We start from the raw sequence: 24,457 nt of genomic DNA, 5'->3' as shown, positions 1-24,457 counted from the left end.
ATCTGCGAAATTAAAATCCCCCATTATAAGACTCTCTGATTTACTGGCCCACTCTATTTCCCTGTACAGTTTCTTATTATACTCATCAGAGTCATTAGGCCTATAGCACACTCCTACTCTCAATTTTGATCTCCCAATGCTTATGTCACACCAAACTGACTCGACACTGCAATGTGCAGCGATGTCGACTGGCTTCACTTCCTTGGATTTATGTGTTTCTGAACTAATAGCATAACCCCTCCTCCCTTCTTGTCCTGTCTATCCTTTCTGTAGATGTTGTACTCCCCAAATTCCAGTTCTGCATTATTTATATCTGTGTGACACCACATCTCTGATATCCCAACAATATCCGCCTTTGATGCTTTGAGCAATACCTCAAATTCATCAAATTTATTTACCAAACTTCTAGCATTGGTGTACACGCAAGTATACATGCACCATAATGAAGGAGGCAGCAAGGCAAGTAAGCAAACCCTTAGCTATAATTATGAGAACAATCTTAGAGTCAGGGACGTCCCCATGGACTGGAGATGGAAGTGCAAATGTGTCCCCAATTCACAAAAGGGGGTTCAAAGGGGGACACAAATAATTATAGACCTGTTAGTTTAACTTCTGTTCCGGGGAAAATAATGGAGTCTCTGGTTAAAGAGGTGATACAGGATCCCCTAGACAAGACAGCAGCAATAGTTCAGACACAGCATGGGTTTGTTAAGGGGAAGTCTTGTCTGACCAATTCGATTGGATACTATGATGTGGTCACAAAGGCACTGGATGCTGAAAATAATTTTGATATCACATACTTGGATTTCAAGAAAGCTTTTGGTTCTGTTGCACATGAAAGACTGTTGTACAAATTGGAGTGGTATGGCATTAAGGGCAAGTTATTGCAATGGATAAAGGGATGGTTGAGTGGGAGACAGCAGAGATTGGTAATAAACGGACACTGCTCTATGTATAGTAATGTTATTAGCGGAGTCCCCAGGGTTCGGTGCTGGGCCCATTGTTGTTTTGTGTATGCTACTGCACCAAGATCTAGAAAAATTACACAGATGGGCTGAGAAGTGGGAACTGAAGTTTAACATTGACAAATGCAAATTACTCCATATGGAGAGCAGCAGTGGTGGGATTCAAATAATTTAACAACCGGTAAAGAGTTTTAAAATATTAATGAAAAAATATTAAATAATACCTGACAAAAAACAATTAAACTGCTATTTAAGAGAACAGAAATTAGAGCTAATTGAGAAATTAGAACAAGGCTTCTCAGTAGCACACGTTTATGAAATTTATGGTGTAAAAAAACAAACTGTTTCTGATATCCGTAAATCAAAGGCCAAATTGCAACATTTTATATTTACAACAGAATATTACATATTCTTTATTATAATTTAATAATTTTATATTGTACAGTACTGTATATTGTATTAAAACGTTTTTTTTTACATTAAGAACAATAAAAAATTGTTCTTGATGTAAAATTTACATTCGATTTACATTACATTCGATTTAATGGACTTTTGGCATTAACAGACACCTCTTCTCCTCTATTAGTCTGTTAAATCAAGGGTTTACTGTAGTTTCATATCTCTCCAGCGATTCGTTGATGCAAGCTTTTATTATGTCAGAATTTTCATCTGGTAGTTGCTTTACATACAAAACCTTAACCTTGGTTTGGTAAAAAATACCTTACAAGACTTGAGCACAACTTTATATTACCATGATTAGAACAGTCTGAATAAATAGTAACATAATTTACTTTCGATAAATCAGCTTTGACTAAAGTAACAGAGTATGGACCGAAAACATTTCGAACAATAACTTCCGTTTTTGTCCTACCACAAGAATACTTTTCAGCAAAACACTTTTTGATCAATTTTGAAGGGCGGTTGTTTGAACAAAATGAATGGTTATGTGGCACTGAGTGATAACACCAAGTTGCTTCTTTAAGGGCCAAGTGTTTCACCTAGTCATCAAAAGTTTTGTTTCTGAAGAATAAGGTTATCAGTTTACTTGATGAAGCCCTAACATCAGCATCTTTGTGTTTTGTTGTCTCTAAATGCTGTGTAATTGCTGCTTTGCCACTATTTCCGATACTAAACTTAGCTGAATATTTCTCACACCTGACATCACTTGCCACACAAAGGAAACCCTTCCTGCAACTTTTCGTTGAAAACACATTTTCTTTTAGGTGCCATAGGCTTAAAAAATAAAAAATAATTTAATCAAATCTTGTGAAAAGAGTATCACATTCCAAAAATACCTAATACATTAGCCACAGAGTAGTAAGATATCTTACTACTCTGTGACATTAGCAACATTATTACCCCAAATCCTAATTGTTAAAGCCTTGTATGCGCTTTTTACAATAGTAAAAGCAGAATAGATATTTTCAGCAGCGGCTAACTAGCGCGAAAGCATTTTCCATGTGAAGCATACTCGCTACATCATGTCTTCTTAAAACACTCACGTCATAATGGTTATACTCAGTGGTGTATTCGGGCCGGAATGCACCTAAAATCATTAAATTTATATACCTAATATTATGAAACAATGGCATAATCAAAGGGGAGGGAGAAATATCTATTTTACCCATTGCTACTAAAAATATATATCAATAGTAATCTTTAAAATTAATAGATTTCTTTAAAAATTTATTTAAAAACAAAAATATAAATTTCTCAATGAAACTTGAATGTTTCTTACTAAAGTACAATGTGTTAGATAAAGAGATCCAACAAATGAGATATACTGTGATGCGTGCAAATGCTGCATTTTGATTCGCCGTGAGCAGAATGCTAGAACTGGCTGTTCTATGAACCATGAGTCTGAAGTCTGATTCAGTTACTGTGCAGTCGATGTGGCATTATCTTTGATGTGGCATTATCTTTGATGTGGCATTATCTTTGATGTGGCATAGTCTTCTTGAGAACGAGCATTCCAGTACTATTTTTTTTAGCAATACACCTCTGGTTATACTATAAAACACTAACGCATTTTAAGTGAGTCATGACATTATAAGAAGCGACTATTAGAAAAAGATTTCATGCAATCAGACTGTGAATTAAGTGGTTCCATTCTTACAATAAAAATTAAATGACTGAACAAAAATAAAGGACAAAAGTGGGTTTTCGAAAAATAAATAAATCTAAAGGATTGTCCTTTATAATAAAGGACGCATGGTCACAGTATGTATACAAGAACTAGATATTCAAAGCAAGAAACTTTCTTCAGATGAATCGGCAGCGGTGTCCCCTAAAAGTAAATTCGCTTCAGTTAAGCAAATTACGAGAATGAAAACTTTTATAATGTTGATGAGATGGGTTTATTACCGAAAGCATTACTGAGAAAAACCCTAGCCACTAAAATAAAAATGCCTGCACCAAGTTTTAAAATGAGAAAAGAGCGAGTTACAGTTGCTATGTGTGCAAATGTCATTGAGATGCACAGATTATCGTGCTTGTTATCAGTAAGTTGAAAAAACCGAGAGCATTTAAAACTCTTTCTAATTTTCCTCTTTTGTATAAAAATCATAAATATGCCTGAATGGATGTTTCTGTTTTCCGAGATTGTTTATAATTTTTTTAAAATTTAATTAATCTTATTTAATTTAATCATAAGGTAAGATTAAATAAATGGATAATAATTTATTAAATTTATTTAATTTTACCGAAAAAATTATCCGGAAAATTTTCCGGTTAGAATATCCGGAAAATTTGGCTATCCAGAAGGGGTCTGCCATCAATTATTATTATTATTAGTCATGTGGTGCAAGGAAGACAGAGGCTTATGCTGCATCAGCCAAAAAAAAAAAAAAAAAAATTTCAGAAATACAATGAGAGAGAGAGAAGTAGAAAGGAATCACCAAGAAAGAGAAGAATGATGATATCCAGCTCATTAGCATTAGCATTAGTAGAGGCATATGATGCAAGAAAGCAAGCTTATGCAGCATCAGTCAAAAAAAACAAAACAAAAAAACACTCCCATTTCACCCCTCCGTTCATTCGAAATACCTGTCCAGCTGAGCCTTAAATTTATTTAGGCTATCAACTTCCGCAACAAGGGATGGAAGTCTGTTCCACCAACCAACTACCCGTGGCTAAAGGAAAATTTCTGCATATCTATCCTACATCTGTCTTTCCTCAATTTGAATTTATGCCCTCTCAGGTGATTATTCTGAGCAAGAGGAAGAATCCCATCGGCATTGAGCATTCTCAGACCATTCAAGGCTGTATACACCTCTATCAGATCACCTCGCCGGTTCCTAGTCTCCAGACACTGTAATTTGCAAAACTTAAGACCCTGGGTTTGCCAAGCCCATACTCACCAGATGTGAACCCCTGGGGTTATTCCGAATAACTGACGCTCTACTGATTATATTTAATATAAAATTTAATTATTAATTGAAATTAATTAAACTCAACTTAATGTAATATTTAACTCCTGTTCTCTCTCTCTCTCTCAGGGTAACTTAGAAATTTTTTTTTTTGGCTGGTGCAGTAAAAGCCTCAGGCTAATGATAATGATAATAATTCAAAAGAAATGGATGTCAGATGAATTATTGAGGCTTATTTTATTTATTTTTTTTTTTTGATAGTTGTTGGCACATAGGCTTCTGTGGCCATAATGCACCTCCCAAGGTTTTTGCAGTACTTTGATCCAAGCCCGAGGCGGGAATCGAACCCGCGACCTGTGGGTTGCCAGGCAAGCACTTTACCCACCCGGCTAACCCGGTCGGCATGAGGCTTGTGGCAGGGAAGAAAAATGCATGGGATGCATATAAATTATCAGGTAACACAGAAGCCTATGACCGATATAAGTTAGTCTGTAATCAAGTCACAAAGGAGGTTCGGCAGGCGAAGGCAGATTACGAGAAATCTTTGCCAAAGGATGCAAAGAGTTCTTTACTTATGTAAACTCTAGAAGGAAAAGGATGAATCAGATTGATCCACTTGATATTGGGTGGTTCGACTATTGATGATCATGCTCAGGTAGCTAATGGGCTCACATCTGGTGAGTATGGGCTTGGCACAACCAAGGTCCTGAGCTGGATATCATCATTCTTCTCTTTCTTGGTGATTCCTTTCTACTTCTGACTCTTGTTCTCTCTCTCTCTCTAAGGGTAATTCCATAATTCTTTTTTTTTCTGCTGGTGCAGCATAAGCCTCAGGCTTCCTTGCACCATATGACTAATAATAATAATACAATACAACACAATACAATACAAATTTATTTATCATTTGAATTTGTTTTCAGTACAAGAACTCGTTAAGAAAAGTAAATTTCGGACAACAAGTTGCAATTTATCAGTTAAATCAGTTTTTGCCTACAAAATTGTTAGCTAACAGAAAAGACAATGAAGTCATTACACATAGTACATTCCACTCTGTAAACAGAGGTAGTGATTGATCCAAATTGAAAATCTATTCTACTGTATCATTGAGTATCAAAAATATTCTTACTAGGAATTTTAATTTGGAGATTGAATAACCTCTCCTGAGCCTGAAATCAATGCTTGCCAACAAGTTATTTAATATGTTCATTGTATGCCTATCTCCAAATCCATTTAGTACCCTAGGGTGAGGCAAAACAACTGCTTTTGGATTCCTTAAGTTGTGTGAAACATTCCTTTGAAGATTCAACTCTTCATAAATAGTGTTAAGATTTTTGAAGAATAAATTTAACTTCAGTTTTTGAATTGGATATAGCATTTTGTATTTTAACAAAAATTTCCTTTTCTTATTCAGATCATTCCAAGAGTTTGTCCCCATTAACAATTTCAGAATCCTGTTTAGTAAATTGTTTATAACCCTTATTTCAGTTATATTTGCCCTTGCCCATACATTTACTAAATAATTGAGTTGGGAGTCCACTAATGCATAATATAAGGTGACTTTTGTTCTTTGATTCAATTTATTTTTAATATAATAAAAGAAGTACACATAAAATCTCATTTTTTTTGTACAAATTTGTCATTTGCATTGCCCAACTTAGATTATAGTCTATCCATAACCCAAGGTAACAGTGATTTGAAACTTCTTCAACTGTTAGACAATTGCAATTCTGGAAGTTCTGTTCATGTAGGCATTCATGTTTATGTAATTTAATAGAGGGATGAGTGTCCAGGGTTTGGTCAGGGGATCTAATTACCAAGAATTTCGTTTTTTCAAAACTGAGATCTAATTTATTGTCATGCAACCAATTTTGTAAATGTATTACACCCTGCTGTAAATCTAATGCCATTTTTGTAAGGTTCTTCCCAATTGTATATAAGATTAAATCATCTGCATAAATTTTTAAAAAGGAGTTCTTAATTACTTCGAATATGTCATTTATATAGATGTTGAACATGATTGACCCTGAATGGGTGCCCTGTGGTACTCCTCTCTTTATATTGTATGATTTTCCCCTTGTATTCTCTACTTCAACTGTGATTTTTCTTTTGGTTAAATAAGATGTTAAGAGTTCATTGACTGTTCCCCTTATACCATATTTCAGTAATTTCTGTTTCAAGATTGAGATATCAATTAAGTCATATGTTTTGGTCAAATCTATAAATAAGATCATTATGAAGTTATTGTTGTTCAAATGTAAGTTAAAAGAGTCTACTAAACTCTCTAATAATGTCTGTGTGCTCTTACCCTTCTGATATGAGAATAGAGAGTTATTTAACAGTCCATATTGATGTAGATATTTACTTATATGGGTAAATATATAATTTTCTATTATCTTATTTATAACTGACTGTATTGTTATTGATCTGTAATTACAAAAGTTATCAGGTGGTTCCTTTTTATATATAGGGATTATTTTAAAAGAAAGTAAGTTTGTAGGATAGACGCCATCATCCGTGCTATAAGCTCCACCAAGAGAACTGTGAACTGTTCTTTATTTCTCTTTACTTCGGTTACTGTAATACAGTCAAGTCCATAAGATTTCTTGTTCTTTAACTGTTCTATAATCTTGAGAATCTCCGTGTACTGTGGAGCAAAGATTACACAGGAGTTCACTACCTGAGGAAGATTATCTTTTTGAGCAAGGGAGTCTTGGCAATAGTGTATATTGTATCTGCTGAGCTCTAATACAGCTTTGGCAAATCTGTTTGCAGCCTCATATTGTTTATTTGTACCAGATACCTGTTCTAATAGTGTTTTGATTTGATTTCCCATTGATTTTTTCTTCCTTGTACTTAGCAGGTTATTTATAATGCTCCATTTATCCTTTTGAGTTATCTGTTTATCCATAAAAAGTTGATTGTAGTAAGTGTTTTTTTGCTTTTTAATCAAACCTGTCAATTTATTTCTAATTGTTTTATAATTGTGATAATGTTCTATCTTTGATGGACAATTTCTATACTGCCTGAAGTATTTATCTCTTTGTACCATTAATTCTTCTATTTCTCTTGTCATCCAAGGTTTCTTATGTTTAATCCTGCTACTTCTAGAATTTTTGTTGCAAGCTGAGAGATTTATTTTTCTCTCCGTATTAATTCTTGAATTGTTTATCATTTGTATTTTTTTTATTTATATATATTTTATTTGAAAAGACATTTACATTAGTTGTGTAAGATGCTTGCTCTTGTCTTAACTTGTTTTCTGTGTTGTTTCAGCTTGCCTGTTGATAAATATTTGTTCTTCACAATGGGTGTTGTTCACATGGGTGTTGTTTTGAGTACATATCTATTATTAGTATGCTTGTTCTATGATCTGAAAGTTGATTTAGTAGTATGTAGGAATTTGCATACTTCAGCTTTATATTTGTTATAAGATGATCTAAGCAGGAGCTTACTGTTCTATCTCCCTCCATCCTTTGTTGCCTTGTTGTTCCAGATAAGGTATGTTCAAATCTATAATTATTTAGGATTACAGAGTATCTGAGTATTACATTTTCTGTTTCATCGTTTAGTAAATTGATATTGAAGTCTCCCACTAGTATGGTCTTATCAGCTTGTATGTCTTCCCATTGCAGAATTATGTTATCTAATTTTATTAGAAAAGTGTTTATAGAATCTGATGGTGGCCTATAAAAAGCACAAAGCATGAATGTGTTCTGTGGATCTTCTCCTAATAATTTGAGACAGCAGTTTTCGCAAGACTGAGTCTCGTGGTAAACCAGTATTGCCTTATAGCATGTTCTATAGTATATTATTATTCCACCACCCCTTCTCAACTCTCTCAACTTATAGACCTTGTCATATCCTAGTATGTTATAGTTGGCAAATTCATCACTTTTTATGTTAACCTCTGTTAAAACTATACAAGAAATATATTTTTTCATTGCATTTATATATTGCAAAAAGTTAAACCAATTTTTTCTTAATGACCTGATGTTTAGAGCTACCAGAAAAAAACTGTTTTTTATCAATTAAAAGAGCTTGGATATTTGGATTTTTTTAAAAATGTAAAGGTGAATTGAAAGTTTGTGATTCCTCAAAAAGCATACCTGATGTCTTAATATTACCTTAGGCCTAGATTTCAAAGAATTACAATTATTCACAATGAAGAAGTCTATTTTATATGCTGCAGGTCCTTTGAACTCAAGATTCTTATGGCTCTTGAAGAGTCATTCTTCTTCACGTAAATCCTTCCATGTTTTAACCATAAAAATTTGAAACTGTGAGTTTTTACTAATTGTTTTGTTTCCCAAAATAATTGCTTGCGGTGTGTTGTTAAGTGGTCATTTATGTAGATTGGAGCACTGCTGTTGTTCTGAAATACATCATTTGCTGTGAGTCGAATTTCCCTTGCCTTTCTCATTAATTTTTCCTTTACCACATGATTTGAAAATTTCACAATTAGGGTAGGCTTGTCATTTATTTTTTTGTTGTTAAGTATATAGTAGTGTTCCACTTCGTTATTGTGCTATAGCTTTAATGCAAGCCCCAGCTGCTGAATAACATGCTCTAGGTCTTGGCCCCCTAATCCTGTTAATCCTACTATTTCTACATTATTTTCTAATAACTGTTGTTCTATCGAGTCAATCTGTGAGTTAAGTAGAATAGAATTCTCCTCATTTTTCTTGAAAGAAGCTTCCAGATCCACAAATCTTTTATTGATAGCAGCATTGGAGTCCTGCAGCTTGCTTATGCTATTTTGTATTTTATCGAAGGAATCTGAGACAAAAGCAATCGATTTTTTGATATCATCTACTTCTGTCTTGAGGTCTTCCATTTTCTTCCTTATTAGTACAATTTCTGTTAGTAAATCCAGTACATGTATTTTACTGTATAGTTTCCTTAGTACATCTTCTAAATTTAGTGTTCACCTGCATTTGTGTAACCTCTAAGTCTTTGTTTATGCCTGTTGTTGAATTCAGCAATTCGTGAAAATCTTCCGCCGAATAGGAAATTTTCACTTCTTTCTTCCCTCTCTTCTTTCCTGCACAATATACACCTCCACTTCTGTTTCTTCTGCTTTGCCATCCCTTTATAGGTTGCTTCTTTCAATGAGCATCGAAAATGATATCCATTGTTGCAGCCATGACATACCACCTCTATCACGTGTAGTGGTAGATTGCACTTTTTGCATATATTTGATTCATAATTGTAAATCTTTGGAGTAGTAAACACAAGACGCTTTAGCTAATGCACTTGCACTAAATAAACAGCAAAAGAAAGGATTAAACAACTTACAAATGGCAAAGATTTCCAATTTTCTTTAAGAGCGTTGACACAGTAGACATCCTTAGTCTTAGCCCTCTAATGGAAAAAAATGCAATAACGATAATAATAATAATAAGTTAGTCTGAAGGATTACTTCCAGAAACACACAGCAGCACTCCAGTAGGCCATAAGGAAGATAGATCTTCATCAAGATCACAATATTCTCCATCAAGATCACATGGATAAAATTGCTTCCAATGCATGGCTCACAAGCAGAAACCTCTTCCCCGAGACTAAAGGATTCATGCTTGCCATCCAAGACCAGGTAATCAACACCAGGAACTATAGAAAATACATCACCAAGGAGCCCGGAGTGTTCAATGACACATGTCGATAATGCCACCTGGCCTCAGAAACAATCCAACACATCACAGCAGGGTGCAAGGTGATCACCCAGACTGAGTACACTCATAGACACAACCACGTAGCCAGGATAATACATCAGAAGCTAGGAAGGAAATACAAGTTAATCGAAGAAAGTGTATCATACTACAAGTATGAACCACAGGCAGTACTAGAGATTCCAACCCACAAGCTGTACTGGGACCGTGCCATAATAACGGATTAGACAATCCCGCACAACAGACCAGACATAACCCTTATGGACAAGAAGGAAAAGGCTACCTATCAGATTGACATAGTGGTACCAAACACTGGCAACCTGCAGAAAACCCATGGGGAAAAAATCAGGAAGTACACAAACCTAAGACAGGAGATCAAAGAGATGAGGCATATACAAAAAGAAACAACCATCCCGATCATCATGTAAACCACAGGTATGGTGCCAAAGACTCTAGCAGCCTAGCAGCAATAGGTCTCGCAGCAAACACCTACAAGGAACTCCAGAAAGTCACAATCCTGAATACCTGTAGGATAGTCAGAGAGATCCTCGACCAACAGTAATAGCATTAGCATTAGTAGAGGCATATGATGCAAGAAAGCAAGCTTATTCAGCATCAGCCAAAAAAAAAAAAAAAAAAAACCCTCTCCCATTTCACCCCTCCGTTCGTTCGAAATACCTGTCCAGTTGAGCTTTAAATTTGTTTAGGCTATCAACTTCAACAACAAGTGATGGAAGTCGGTTCCACCAACCAACCACCCGCTGGCCAAAGGCAAATTTCCGCACATCTATCCGACATCCGTCCTTCCTCAATTTGAATTTATGCCCTCTGAGGTGATTATTCTGAGAAAGATGAAGAATCCCATTGGCATTGAGTATGCTCAAACCATTCAAAGCCTTATACACCTCTATCAGATCACCTCGCCGGTGCCTAGTCTCCAGACTCTGTAATTTGCAAAACTTAAGCCTTTCTTCGTAAGAGCAACCCTTTGTTCCATTTACTAATCTTGTTGCCCTTCTCTGTACCCGTTCCAGCAGCTCTACATCCTTCTTGAAATGAGGCCTCCAGACCTGTATACAGTACTCAAGATGTGGCCTAACCATTGCCTTATACAAGGGAATAATCACCTCCTTATCCCTGCTAGAAAAATTCCTGTATATCACTGACAAGACACCATGAGCTACTCTTGCAGCTCGTCTGCACTGCTCAGAGAACTTCATATCTGCCTGCACAATTACCCCCAGGTCCTTTTCATTCTCCACCACTGTCAGTGTAGTAGCGCAGAGTTGATACATTGCTCTGGGGTTACTGTTACCCATATGTAGTACTTTACATTTGTCAATGTTAAACTTCATTTGCCACCTCTCAGCCCATCTGTTCAACCTTTCCAGATCCTGTTGCAGCAGCATAGCGTCAGTAGTGTCCTTAACGACCCTGCCAACCTTTGTATCATCTGCAAACTTAGACATTAAACTTGATATCCCATCATCAATATCATTCATAAACATCGAAAACAACAATGGACCCAACACTGAACCTTGAGGAACTCCACTAATAACATTAGTCCACGTTGAGCAGTGTCCATTGATTACTACTCTCTGTCTTCTGCCACTCAACCATCCCCTTATCCATAGCAGCAATTTGCCTCCAATGCCACACTGCTCCAATTTGTGCAGCAGTCTTCCATGTGCAACAGTATCAAAAGCCTTTCTAAGATCCAAATATATAATATCAAAGTTATTCCCTGCATCCAGTTCTTTTGTGACTACATCATAGTATCCAATCAAATTGGTCAGGCAAGACCTGCCCTTAACAAAACCATGCTGCGTCTGAGCTATAACTGAATTCTTGTCTAGATGATCCTGCAGTGCTTCTTTAACCAGTGCCGCCATTAATTTACCTGGAACAGAAGTTAAACTAACAGGTCTAACAGAAGTTAAACTAACAGGTCTAACAGAAGTTAAACTAACAGCTCATTTGAATAGAAGCAGTGCAAGAATCACTTCCACCTCTGCCAGTGGCTACTGTTAATCTATTAGTCCTTGTATCCCCCCCAACTAGCAGTTTTCCGACCCACCTAACACTGCCTCGACAGCATCAGCAAAAATTCTTGCACCCTTTCTATTTAAGTGTATCCCATCCCTGTAGAAGCAATCTCTCCTAATACCAGATATAACAACAACCACCCTGTGTACTTGGTAGCAATACCCATCATGAGGTGGAACCCCCAATCAGGGAGAAATAACATAAGAGCAAGAATAATAATAATAACTGAATAAGTATTTTGCATCTACATTCACACGAGGAGTTATTCAAGTAGGGGAATGCCAGAAGTTTATCAAACTCTAACGGGGAGTTAAGTGATTTTGCAATAACTGAGAGTTAGATTGTATAAACCAGAGCTGTAATGCTCAATACGTTCTACGTTGATATCAATATTTGTAAAATAATAAGAGTTTACCTGAATATAGTACGTAGAACACTTCCGTATGATACTTATTCCGTATGATACTAGAAATTAAAACGAAAAAAATCGAAAAGGAGTCTGGGTGCGAGGTTAGCCTGTGCAGCCATTGCTCCTTAAAGCTCTTCAAACAGACAAGTTTTTCCTGATTTATTTTCTGCTTTATTAGTTTAAATTGTCATATTAACTTATTTTCTAGAGTAGCTTTATATTCCTAGTTACGATACTTAGTTTAAAGTTTAACTTAGACAGAGATTTCGTAGATATTACTTAGTATCGGTAACGGTATCAAATCCACGTGTCACAAATTGAACGAGAGGTCTTTTAACCAAATTTAGTCGATTTATTAACCAATTGTTATATCAAATTATCTTCTATAAGTAGATTATAGACCTAGTCAGGATCCTTAGTTTATTCTAAATTGAGATAGCGGGATTTCGAAGCTAATCAATACTTACGAGTCCGTAGAAATACCGTTCGTGAATTCCCGCCATTTTTACACGATAGCATAAGCTTAGTGTAGTATACTGTACTGCATAATATAATATTGTCAATTAATCAGTAAATCTATTAATCTTGATAAACTTTATTGTCAATTAAATTGTATTTTTAACTCTATAAATATATATAATGACTTAATCGTAACAAATAATTAATACATAACTATAGTGGTACACGTGATACGGAAGTTGTATAAAGGGAACACTAGATACCGGAAAAAAAAAAAAAAAAAAAAAAAAAATATATATATATATATATATATATATATATATAACATAACTGTTTTGGGATATAACTTAAGGATTTAATTTTTGTTTTAAATTTTATTGAATTAAATTGGAATCATGACTCTGACCAGAGCAGCAAAGCAAAAGGCTCAAGCTAATGGGAGTGCTGTGGTTCAGAGGAGAACTGAGGGGGGCAGTTGCCCTCTGAATCACAGTCTATTAAAATGCACTGTTTGCTTGATGTTTGCGGAGCAGTCGGGTACGGCACATGATACGGCCAAGGGGGATGTCTTTGTGTGTGTGCACGATGTAAGGAGTGCAAGGAAATCAGGCGACAACTCAGCGTTGTTATGGGCCTTTATGAGACCTTGAAGGACAGGGTGGATGCCCTCGAAGGAAATAAATTGAGGGGCCCATCAAGCTCTCAGCTGCCCACATCAACGCCAGAGCTTGCACTTGGTCATCAGGCAACACAGGGGCAGCCCCCTAGGCAGAATGCGCTGGTCCCACAGGAACTAGTAGTTGTTGGTGACTCTATTGTCAGGGAAACGGGGAACATGCTTTGTAAAAAGGATAGGTGGAATAGGACCAGGGTATGTCTGCCAGGGGCAAAGGTTGATGACGTTGTAGAGCGGATATCATCTTTTAAGGGCACAAAAGGTGATATAGTGTACACGTTGGGACTAATGATATTAAGAGTAGGAGACCGGTCGAATTACTTAGCAAGTACAGGTCACTGTTGAAAAAAAGCCGTGAATTAGGGTTGAATTTAAGTGTCTGCAATTCTGCCCAGACACGATAGGAGGGAGTATATGATGAGAGCCTTGTCGATCAATTCGGCCCTGGAGGGATTGTGCAAGGCTCAAGGGGTAGAATTTTTTTTCAGCCTGGACTGTACTTGTTAACAGGAGAGATTGCTTCTACAGGGATGGGATACACTTAAATAGAAAGGGTGCAAGAATTTTTGCTGATGCTGTCGAGGCAGTGTTAGGTGGGTCGGAAAACTGCTAGTTGGGGGGGGGATACAAGGACTAATAGATTAACAGTAGCCACTGGCAGAGGTGGAAGTGATTCTTGCACTGCTTCTATTCAAATGAGCAGAAGTCTGAAAAACAAGATGCAGGATATTTCAGAGACTGCTGGTAGTCATTGCGTTACAAGTAAACACATTGGTTGTGTTAGGGTAGCTAAGAATAGAAACAGGTGCATGTATACCTGCGTGTACACCAATGCTAGGAGTTTGGTAAATAAATTTGATGAATTTGAGGTATTGCTCAAAACATCAAAGGCAGATATTGTTGGGATATCAGAGACGTGGTGTCACACAGATATAAGTAATGCGGAACTGGAATTTGGGGAATACAATGTATATAGAAAGGATAGACAGGACAGGAGGGGAGGAGGGGTTATGCTATTAATTAAAAAACACATAAAGTCAAAGGAAGTGAAGCCAGTTGACATCGATGGACAGGGCAGTGTCGAGTCAGTCTGGTGTGACATAAGCATAGGGAAATCAAAATTGAGAGTAGGAGTGTGCTATAGGCCTAATGACTCTGATGAGTATAATAATATATTGTACAGGGAAATAGAGTGGGCCAGTAAATCAGAGAGTCTTATAATGGGGGATTTTAATTTCCCAGATATTGACTGGAATTTGTGGGTTGGTCACTCGCACACTAGCAAGGCTTTTGTGGATTTATTGGATGATTGTTTTCTACATCAGCATGTTCGTGAGGCAACAAGAGGGAGCAATACTCTTGATCTGATTATCAGTAGTGATTCTTCATGCATTAAGAACCTGCAGATAAATGAACCACTAGGTGGCAGTGATCACAGTGTGTTGAAGTGGGATTTACTCAAGGAGGTAACTACCATCAGAGGTAAAGGGAAGGGTTTTTGTTTTCGTAAAGGCGACTATGATGGTCTGAGACAGTATTTAAATTCTATACAGTGGGACCAACTGATGATGTTACCAACAGCAAACTCAAAATGGGAAGCATTCAAGGAACTAATCTTGGTGGCTACCAGGCTTTACATACCAACTAAGAAATATTGTTCAAGGTTTAGGCCTAAATGGTTGTCAGATGGACTAATGAGACATGTGGCAGAGAAGAAAAATGCATGGGATACATACAAATTAATGGGTGACATGGAAGCCTATGATAGATATAAGTTGGTCTGTAACCAAGTCACAAAGGAGATTAGGCAGGCAAAGGCAGACTACGAAAAATCCTTGGCAAAGGATGCAAAGAAAAACAGAAAGGAGTTCTTTACGTACTTGAACTCGAGAAGGAAAGGGATGAATCAGATTGGTCCACTGGATATTGATGGTTCAACAGTTGAGGATCCTGCTCAGGTGGCTAACAATCTAAACGAGTATTTTGCATCTACATTCACGCATGAGGAGTTATTCAGAAAGGAGAATGATGTAGGTAAAGTAAACATTGGCAGTGAGCTGGATGATTTTGTAATAACTGAGAGGAAAGTGGAGGAGAGATTGTTGAGGATAAACATAAAAAAGGCACCTGGGGTGGATGGGATCTATCCAGTTATATTAAAGGAGGCAGCAAAGGAAGTATGCAAACCCCTAGCCATAATTATGAGAGCTTCTTTGGACTCAGGGGAGGTACCCATAGACTGGAGATGTGCAAATGTAACCCCAATTCACAAAGGAGGATCAAAGGCTGACACAAGTAATTATAGACCTGTTAGTTTAACTTCTGTTCCAGGTAAATTAATGGAGGCACTGGTTAAAGAAGCACTGCAGGATCATCTAGACAAGAATTCAGTTATAGCTCAGACGCAGCATGGTTTTGTTAAGGGCAGGTCTTGCCTGACCAATTTGATTGGATACTATGATGTAGTCACAAAAGAACTGGATGCAGGGAATAACTTTGATATTATATATTTGGATCTTAGAAAGGCTTTTGATACTGTTGCACATGGAAGACTGCTGCACAAATTGGAGCAGTGTGGCATTGGAGGCAAATTGCTGCTATGGATAAGGGGATGGTTGAGTGGCAGAAGACAGAGAGTGGTAATCAATGGACACTGCTCAACGTGGACTAATGTTATTAGTGGAGTTCCTCAAGGTTCAGTGTTGGGTCCATTGTTGTTTTCGGTGTTTATGAATGATATTGATGATGGGATATCAAGTTTAATGTCTAAGTTTGCAGATGATACAAAGGTTGGCAGGGTCGTTAAGGACACTACTGACGCTATGCTGCTGCAACAGGATCTGGAAAGGTTGAACAGATGGGCTGAGAGGTGGCAAAAGAAGTTTAACATTGACAAATGTAAAGTACTACATATGGGTAACAGTAACCCCAGAGCAATGTATCAACTCTGCGGTACTACACTGACAGTGGTGGAGAATGAAAAGGACCTGGGGGTAATTGTGCAGGCAGATATGAAGTTCTCTGAGCAGTGCAGACGAGCTGCAAGAGTAGCTCATGGTGTCTTGTCAATGATATACAGGAATTTTTCTAGCAGGTATAAGGAGGTGATTATTCCCTTGTATAAGGCAATGGTTAGGCCACATCTTGAGTACTGTATACAGGTCTGGAGGCCTCATTTCAAGAAGGATGTAGAGCTGCTGGAACGGCTACAGAGAAGGGCAACAAGATTAGTAAATGGAACAAAGGGTTGCTCTTACGAAGAAAGGCTTAAGTTTTGCAAGTTACAGAGTCTGGAGACTAGGCACCGGCGAGGTGATCTGATAGAGGTGTATAAGGCTTTGAATGGTTTGAGCATGCTCAATGCCAATGGGATTCTTCATCTTTCTCAGAATAATCACCTCAGAGGGCATAAATTCAAATTGAGGAAGGACGGATGTCGGATAGATGTGCGGAAATTTGCCTTTGGCCAGCGGATGGTTGGTTGGTGGAACCGACTTCCATCACTTGTTGAAGTTGATAGCCTAAACAAATTTAAAGCTCAACTGGACAGGTATTTCGAACGAACGGAGGGGTGAAATGGGAGGGTTTTTTTTTTTTTTTTTTTGGCTGATGCTGAAGAAGCTTGCTTTCTTGCATCATATGCCTCTACTAATGCTAATGCTAAAACGTACATTAGAGTAACATATAGTTTAAAAAATAAGAAAATTAATTAAAAGAATAACATTTTTCTTTTAATTATTTAAATTCTTTTAATTAATTTTCTTATTTTTAATTGCGTTAAATTGATTTTTAATTGTGTTAAATTGAGTTTTAATTATTTTTTTAAACTATTTGTTACTCTAATGTAAGTTTTTCAATTTTTCCGTTTTAATTTCTGGAGAGTATTATACGGAAGTGCTCTACGTATTATATTGAGGTAAACCCCTCTTATTATTTTACAAATAACTGAGAGTAAAGTGGAGGAGAAATTGTTGAAGTTAAACATAAGAAAGGCACCTAGGGTGCATGAGATCTATCCAGATATATTAAAGGAGGCAGCAAAGGAAGTAAGCAAACCCTTAGCCATAATTATGAGAGCTTCCTTGGACTCAGGGCAGCTCCCCTTGGACAGGAGCTGTGCAAATGTATCCCCATTTTACAAAGGGGGTTCAAAGGGTGACATAAATAATTATAGACCTGTTAGTTTAACTTCTGTTTTTCTGGGGAAAATAATGGAGTCATTGGTTAAAGAGGTGATACAGGATCACCTAGACAAGACAGCAGCAATAGTTCAGACACAGCATGGGTTTGTTAAGGGGAAGTCTTTTATTACCAATTTGATTGGATACTATGATGTGGTCACAAAGGAACTGGATGCTAAAAATAATTTTGATATCACATACTTGGATTTCAATAAAGCTTTTGATACTGTTGCACAAGGAAGACTGCTGCAAAAATTGGAGTGGTATGGAATTAAGGGCAAGTTACTGCAGTGGATAAAGGGATGGTTGAGTGGAAGACAGAAGAGAGTGGTAATAAATGGACACTGCTCTATGTAGATTAATGTCATTAGCGGAGTGTCCCAGGGTTCAGTGCTGGGCCCATTTTTGTTTTTTGTATTCATCAATAATATTGATGGTTTAATGTCCAAGTTTGAAGATGATACAAAGATTGGCAGGGTTGTTAATGACAGTAAAGACACTATGCTACTGCAACTGGATCTAGATAATTTGGTCAAATGAGCTGAGAAGTGGAAACTGAAGTTTAACATTGACAAATATAATGTACTTACTGTATATGGGTAGCAGTAACCCAAGAAAAATGTACAAAGTGTGTGGTACTGAACTCAGGGAAGTGGAGAGTGATAAAGACCTGGGGGTAATTGTGCAGTCAGATATGAAGTTTGCTGAGCAGTGTAGATGCACTGCCAGAGCAGGTCAAATGGTTTTGTCAATGATATATAGGAATTTTGCTAGCAGTGACAAGGAGATGATTATACAAGGCATTGATCAGGCCACATCTTCAATAATGTGTACAGGTCTGGAGGTAGAGTTGCTAGAGCGGGTACAGAGAAGGGCTACAAGTTTGGTGAGGGGAACAAAGGGGAGCTTGTACCAAGCTGATGGATAACACCCATCAGCTCAATGCTGATGGGCTTTATCCCTCTTGTTCTGATTAAGAACCTGAGGTGGCATAGATTCAAATTGAGGAAATACAGTTATAGAACAGATGTGTGGAAATTTGCCTTTAGCCAGCGGTAGTTGATTGCTGGCACAGACTTCCATCTTTTGTTGCGGAAGTTGATAGCTTAAATAAATTTAATGCTGAGCTGGACAAGCATTTGGAGTGAATAGATGGGTGAAATGGGAGGGTTTTTTTTTTTTTTTTTTTGGGCTGATGCTGCATAAGCTTACTTTCTTGCATTGTATGCCTCAACTAATGCCAATGCTAATTTGCTTCATAACATTACAGTGGTATTAAACAACACTTTTGTACTATTTTGCAGCTGACAAAAGTTATGATTTAGTAAAATTTAATGAAATATGCATAATACATATGATAATAATTATTATTATTATTAGCTATATGGTGCAAGGAAGCATGAGGCTTATGCTGCACCAGCCAAAAAAAAAAAAAAAAAAAATTCTGAATTACCCTGTGAGAGAGAGAGAGAGAGAGAGAGAGAACAAGAGTCAGAAGTAGAAGGGGATCACCAAGAAAGAGAAGAATGATGATATCCAGCTCAGGATCCTGGGTGTGCCAAGGCCATACTCACCAGATATGAGCCCCTGGGGTTAATAATTCTTAATATTAATTAATATTAATGGATTCTTAATATTAATAACAGATTTTAACATTAATAGATAATATTTGTGTGTGTGTGTGTCTCTTTTTTTAGGCTCTGCTAGAAAAGTTACTGAGATCATGCTTTGGAATAAAAACCATATATGTTCTTCTGAGATCAAAAGGAGCAAATTACAAGGATCGGCTTACTGGACTACTGAATGACCCTGTAAGCTATTTGATTAATTAATCCCTGATTGTTTTAAAACATTTATGATGTATTATTGGCATTTAACTATTGTTCTGAAGCAAGAATTGTGATTTTCTTAGATTTTCATGAAGTAATGTAGAAATGTAAGGCAATATTTCTATGGTGTCATCATGGATTTCAGATTAAATTATGACTGAAGGGCATATAACTTGGAGATGTATCTTATTACTGAAGAGCATTTTCAAGGCTTTGATTTTTTTTGAGTGTGAATCAGCAAATGTTTTTATCATTCTTTCTTAGATGAAATGATTGAAGTGGTATTTTCTGAAATGGTGTGTTGAGTATTGAGAATAAATAGCGATATACTCTTGGGCAAGATATGCTGCACAGTCCTCTCTGGTAATGGAATGTTTGTAGTTATGAACAAATATTTATTTATTCAAAGAAATTAATAGCATTTTGGGCACCTTTGGTGCTACTGGCTACTTTCTACCAGAAATTTGTAAAATGTCTTCTACTTTGTACAAGGCATTCTGGTACAAACAAATTTCTAGTAGAAATCGTTTAAAGCATTGGGAGCTCCAATGAAGAGGATTGGTCTGATGACGAACTTCTCTTAATGCCCTTCTGTTAATATGTTCCAGTTTATACAAAAGCTGTTAAGTTCAAGTCGAGGCTAAACTTAACTCACTGCATAGTTCTATTGTTCTTTTCTTCAAACCATGCATTAATGACATTAGCATTAGTAGAGGCTTTTGATGCAAGAAAGCAAGCTTATGCAGCATCAGCCAAAAAAAAAAACAAAAAAAAAAAAAAAACTTCCACTTTACCCCTCCGTTCGTTTGAAATACCTGTCCAGCTGAGCCTTAAATTTATTTAGGCTATCAACTTCCACAACAAGGGATGGAAGTCTGTTCCACCAACCAAATACCCGTTGGCTAAAGGCAGATTTCCGCACATCTATCCTACATCTGTCTTTCCTCAATTTGAATTTATGCCCTCTCAGGTGATTATTCTGAGCAAGAGGAAGAATCACATCAGCATTGAGCATGCTCAAACCTTTCAAGGCTTTATACACCTCTATCAGATCACCTCGCCAGTGCCTAGTCTCCAGACACTGTAATTTGCAAAACTTAAGCCTTTCTTCTTAAGAGCAACCCTTTGTTCCATTCACTAATCTTGTTGCCCTTCTCTGTACTCGTTCCAGCAGCTCTACATCCTTCTTGAAATGAGGCCTCCAGACTTGTATACAGTACTCAAGGTGTGGCCTGACCATTGCCTTATACAAGGGAATAATCACCTCCTTATCTCTGCTAGAAAAATTCCTGTATATCATTGACAAGACACCATGAGCTACTCTTGCAGCCCGTCTGCACTGTTCAGAGAACTTCATATCTGCCTGCACAATTACCCCCAGGTCCTTTTCATTCTCTACCACTGTCAGTGTAGTACCACATGAAGCAGCATTATCATATTGGAAGGTTGAAGGGCTACTTCAGTAAAATTACTGGGGCTCCCAGAATTACCTAGAACGTAAGTGTGGGACACCGTTCATTCCGTGTACTGGATCAGTGGATATAGTCCATGCTACAAGAAACAACTTCTATCAACTTCATAGTCTGGTGGATATATTCTGGTATCAAACATTCTCTAGGGATCTTCCATACCTAAACTTGTCATCATAGTGAAGGCATATGTGGCTAGATACATTGCTCTACAGGAGCAATTTACATTGTTTAGCAATCTAGGTTTGGTGTGCTTTACACAACACCACTCAGTGGCATGCATTTGTTCTTGTAATCTAAGGCTTTTGGCTCTTCCTTGAAAGTTCATGGCATGCAGCTGTCTACATGTCATAGAAACACTTGCAGTTTTGTGATCACTCAGTTGCAATCTCAGAATTCTGTAGGTCTGAGATAGTAATAGAGGCATGTGATGCAAAAAAGCAAGCGTATGAGCTTATGTAGCATCAGCCAAAAAAAAAAAAAAAATTCACACAACCATTCAATCTAAATGTTTGTCCAGTTCCTCCTTGAATTTATTTAACCTATCAACTTCCACAATGACAGATGGAAGATTGTTCCAGCAATTAACCACCCGCTGGCTAAAGGAAAATTTCCATACATCTATTCTACAACTGTCTTTTCTCAATTTGAATTTATGCCACTTTAGGTTCGTAATCTGAGCAAGTGGAAGAATCCCATCAGAATTCAGCATGCTCAACCCATTCAAGACCTTGTACACCTCAATCAGATCACCTCGCAGGTGCCTAGTCTCCAGCTGCTGCAAAATGCAGAATTTAAGCCTCTCTTGGTAAGCATATCCCTTCATTCCCCTCACCAATCTTGTTGCCCTTCCCTGTACACAAAGGAAATCTACATCCATCCTAAAATGAGGCCGCCAGACCTGTATGCAGTACTTAAAGCGTGGCCTGACCACAGGGATAATCACCTCCTTTTTCCTGCTAGCAAAATTCTTGTATATATCGTTGACAAAACCCCATGACCTGCTCTTAAGTTTTTGGAGCAATGCAGACAGGCTGCATTGCTCCAAAAATTTCATATCTCACAGCACAATTACTCCCAGGTCTTTTTCATTTTCTATCCCCCTAAGTGTAGTACCACACAGTTGGTACATTCCTCTGGGGGTTACTTCTACCCATATGCAGTACTTTGCATTTGTTGATGTTAAACTTCAGTTGCCTCTTCTCAGCCCATCTGCCCAACTTATCTAGATCCTGTTGCAGTAGCACTCTGCCATTACTGTCATTAACAACCCTGCCAACCTTTGTATCATCTGCAAACTTCGACACTAAGCCTGATATACCTTCATCAATATCATTGATAAATAACAAAACAGCAGTGGGCCCAATACCGAACCGTGTGGAACTCCACTAATAACATTAGTCCATGAAGAGCAGCACCCATTGATTACCACCCTCTGTCTTCTCCCACTCAACCACCCACCCTTTTATCCATTGCAGCAACCCATTAATACCATTTTACTCCAATTTGTACAGTAGTCTTCCATGCGCAACAGTGTCAAATGATTTCCTGAAATCCCAGTATATAATATCAAAATTATTTTTGGATCCAGTTCCTTTGTAACCACATCATAGTATCCAATCAAATTTGTCAGACAAGACTTTTCCGTAACAAACCCATGCTGTGTCTGAATTATTGCTGCAGTCTTGTCTAGATGATCCTGCAGTGCATCTTTAACCAGTGACTCCATTATTTTACCCAGAACAGAAGTTAAACTAACTGGTCTGTAATTACTCGTGTCACCCTTTGTGAAATGGGGATACATTGGCACATCTCCAGTCCGTGGGGACCTCCCCTGAGTCCAAGGATGCCCTCATAATTATGGCTAATGGTTTGCTTAGTTCCTTTGCTACCTCCTTTAATATAACTGGATAGATCTCATCCACCCCAGGTGCCTTTCTTATGTTTAACTTCAAAAATTTCTCCTCCACTTTGCTCTCAGTTATTACAAAATCATTAAGCACCCTGCTACAATTTGATAACCAGCTTCCTGGTAAACTGCAGCCATTATCAACCCACTGTAGGATGGAAGCCTCCTCAACAATCCATTTTGAGGGAAGTGGACCATAATCTTCCACGCTGGTCCAATGTGGGTTGACAGATCGACTGTATTTAGTAGTCAGGAACTTGAACCCCAGTCTACTCAAAGAGCGTGTGTGGATTCCCACTCCTGACCACTCGGCTACGGAGACCTGGGTTAATGCACCTTCAGACCAGCTGTCTGAAGGTGCATTAACTTCCATCAGTATTTTATGCCAATTTAGTTGTTTCATTTTACAGCTTTACCATTGGACTTTCAGTTATTCAGGACCTTCCAATAATTATAACAATAATAATAATTATTATTATCAAGTACTGTGAAGGAAGTGAACTTATACAGCATCAGCCAAATAAAAACCCCTCTTCTCAACTCATCTGCCGATTCCCTCTAATAATATGTCATTTTAACATGAATGAGATTATAAGGAAATCACAGTATGTGTTGGTTGGGGTGGGGGTGGGGGTATGCTGTCTGAACCAGGGCATCGAACCGAAACCGAAAATAACCATTATTTTTGCTGGAGTGAAAACCGAACCTGAACCGAAAAATTATAATTCTTGAACCTGAACCGAAACCGAAAACCGTTATTTATTCCGTTCCGATTGTCGGTTCACATACATGTTGGAGAATTCTCATTGCTAAAGAAGCCGTGTTTACCCATGACCTGCTTCATCGTCTTTTCCCGTGACCTGCATTCCCATTTTTTCCCATGACCTGCTTCATCCATGCATAGTGTCAATCAGTCTAACGTTGCTCCCTTTAGAAGAACGATCGCCCTGCGTTTAAGTATATTCAGTTATCAATAGTTGTCAGTTGATTCAGATTATTGCTTTTGAAAACATATGTATTATAAGGAAAAGAATAGGCATAAAACTTTTTGATCTATGCGAGATCTGTCTATCTAAAACCTAACTAAAATTAGGGATTCATAGCAACGGTTCCATGGGTATAATGTAAACACTACAATCGACTTAGGTAATTAATGGCATTAAAAATGTAATACATTTTACTACATTTATTATAATCGTTCGGATATCTCAACACATTATCCATTTATTTGCGATGGAAAACACTATTAAGATTAAAAATATGAGTAACCTGATTATATCGAATTGTACTAAGGTCGTCTAATGAACTGTATTCGATATGGTCTGACCGTACTTCGTGGAATGATATTTAAGCAAGTAATGAATTGGTTGATTTTGTTCAATCTATTTTTAATGATCTTCCACTGGTTACAGCATAAGTTTTTTTATGTTAATTCATTTAGCATTTCCTGGTGTATTTTTACTCTTCATCGCCATTTTCT

At 37.3% G+C, this 24,457-nt stretch overlaps 1 protein-coding gene across 1 annotated transcript in view; it reads left to right on the top strand.

The window, feature by feature from the left end:
• Window positions 1–24,457, top strand: part of LOC150077409 (fatty acyl-CoA reductase 1-like) — a 119,841-nt gene that overhangs the window by 21,666 nt on the left and 73,718 nt on the right. The window contains exon 2 of the mRNA XM_090385892.1: window positions 19,468–19,581. Coding sequence (XP_090242018.1) covers window positions 19,468–19,581 — 114 coding nt within the window. The remainder of the gene's footprint in view (window positions 1–19,467; window positions 19,582–24,457) is intronic.

Source organism: Mastigoproctus giganteus, chromosome 12, assembly GCF_048544385.1.
Source record: "Mastigoproctus giganteus isolate SK-2022 chromosome 12, ASM4854438v1, whole genome shotgun sequence".
Taxonomy (NCBI): Eukaryota; Metazoa; Arthropoda; class Arachnida; order Uropygi; family Thelyphonidae; genus Mastigoproctus; species Mastigoproctus giganteus.
This window is presented reverse-complemented; position numbering and strand designations above follow the sequence as displayed.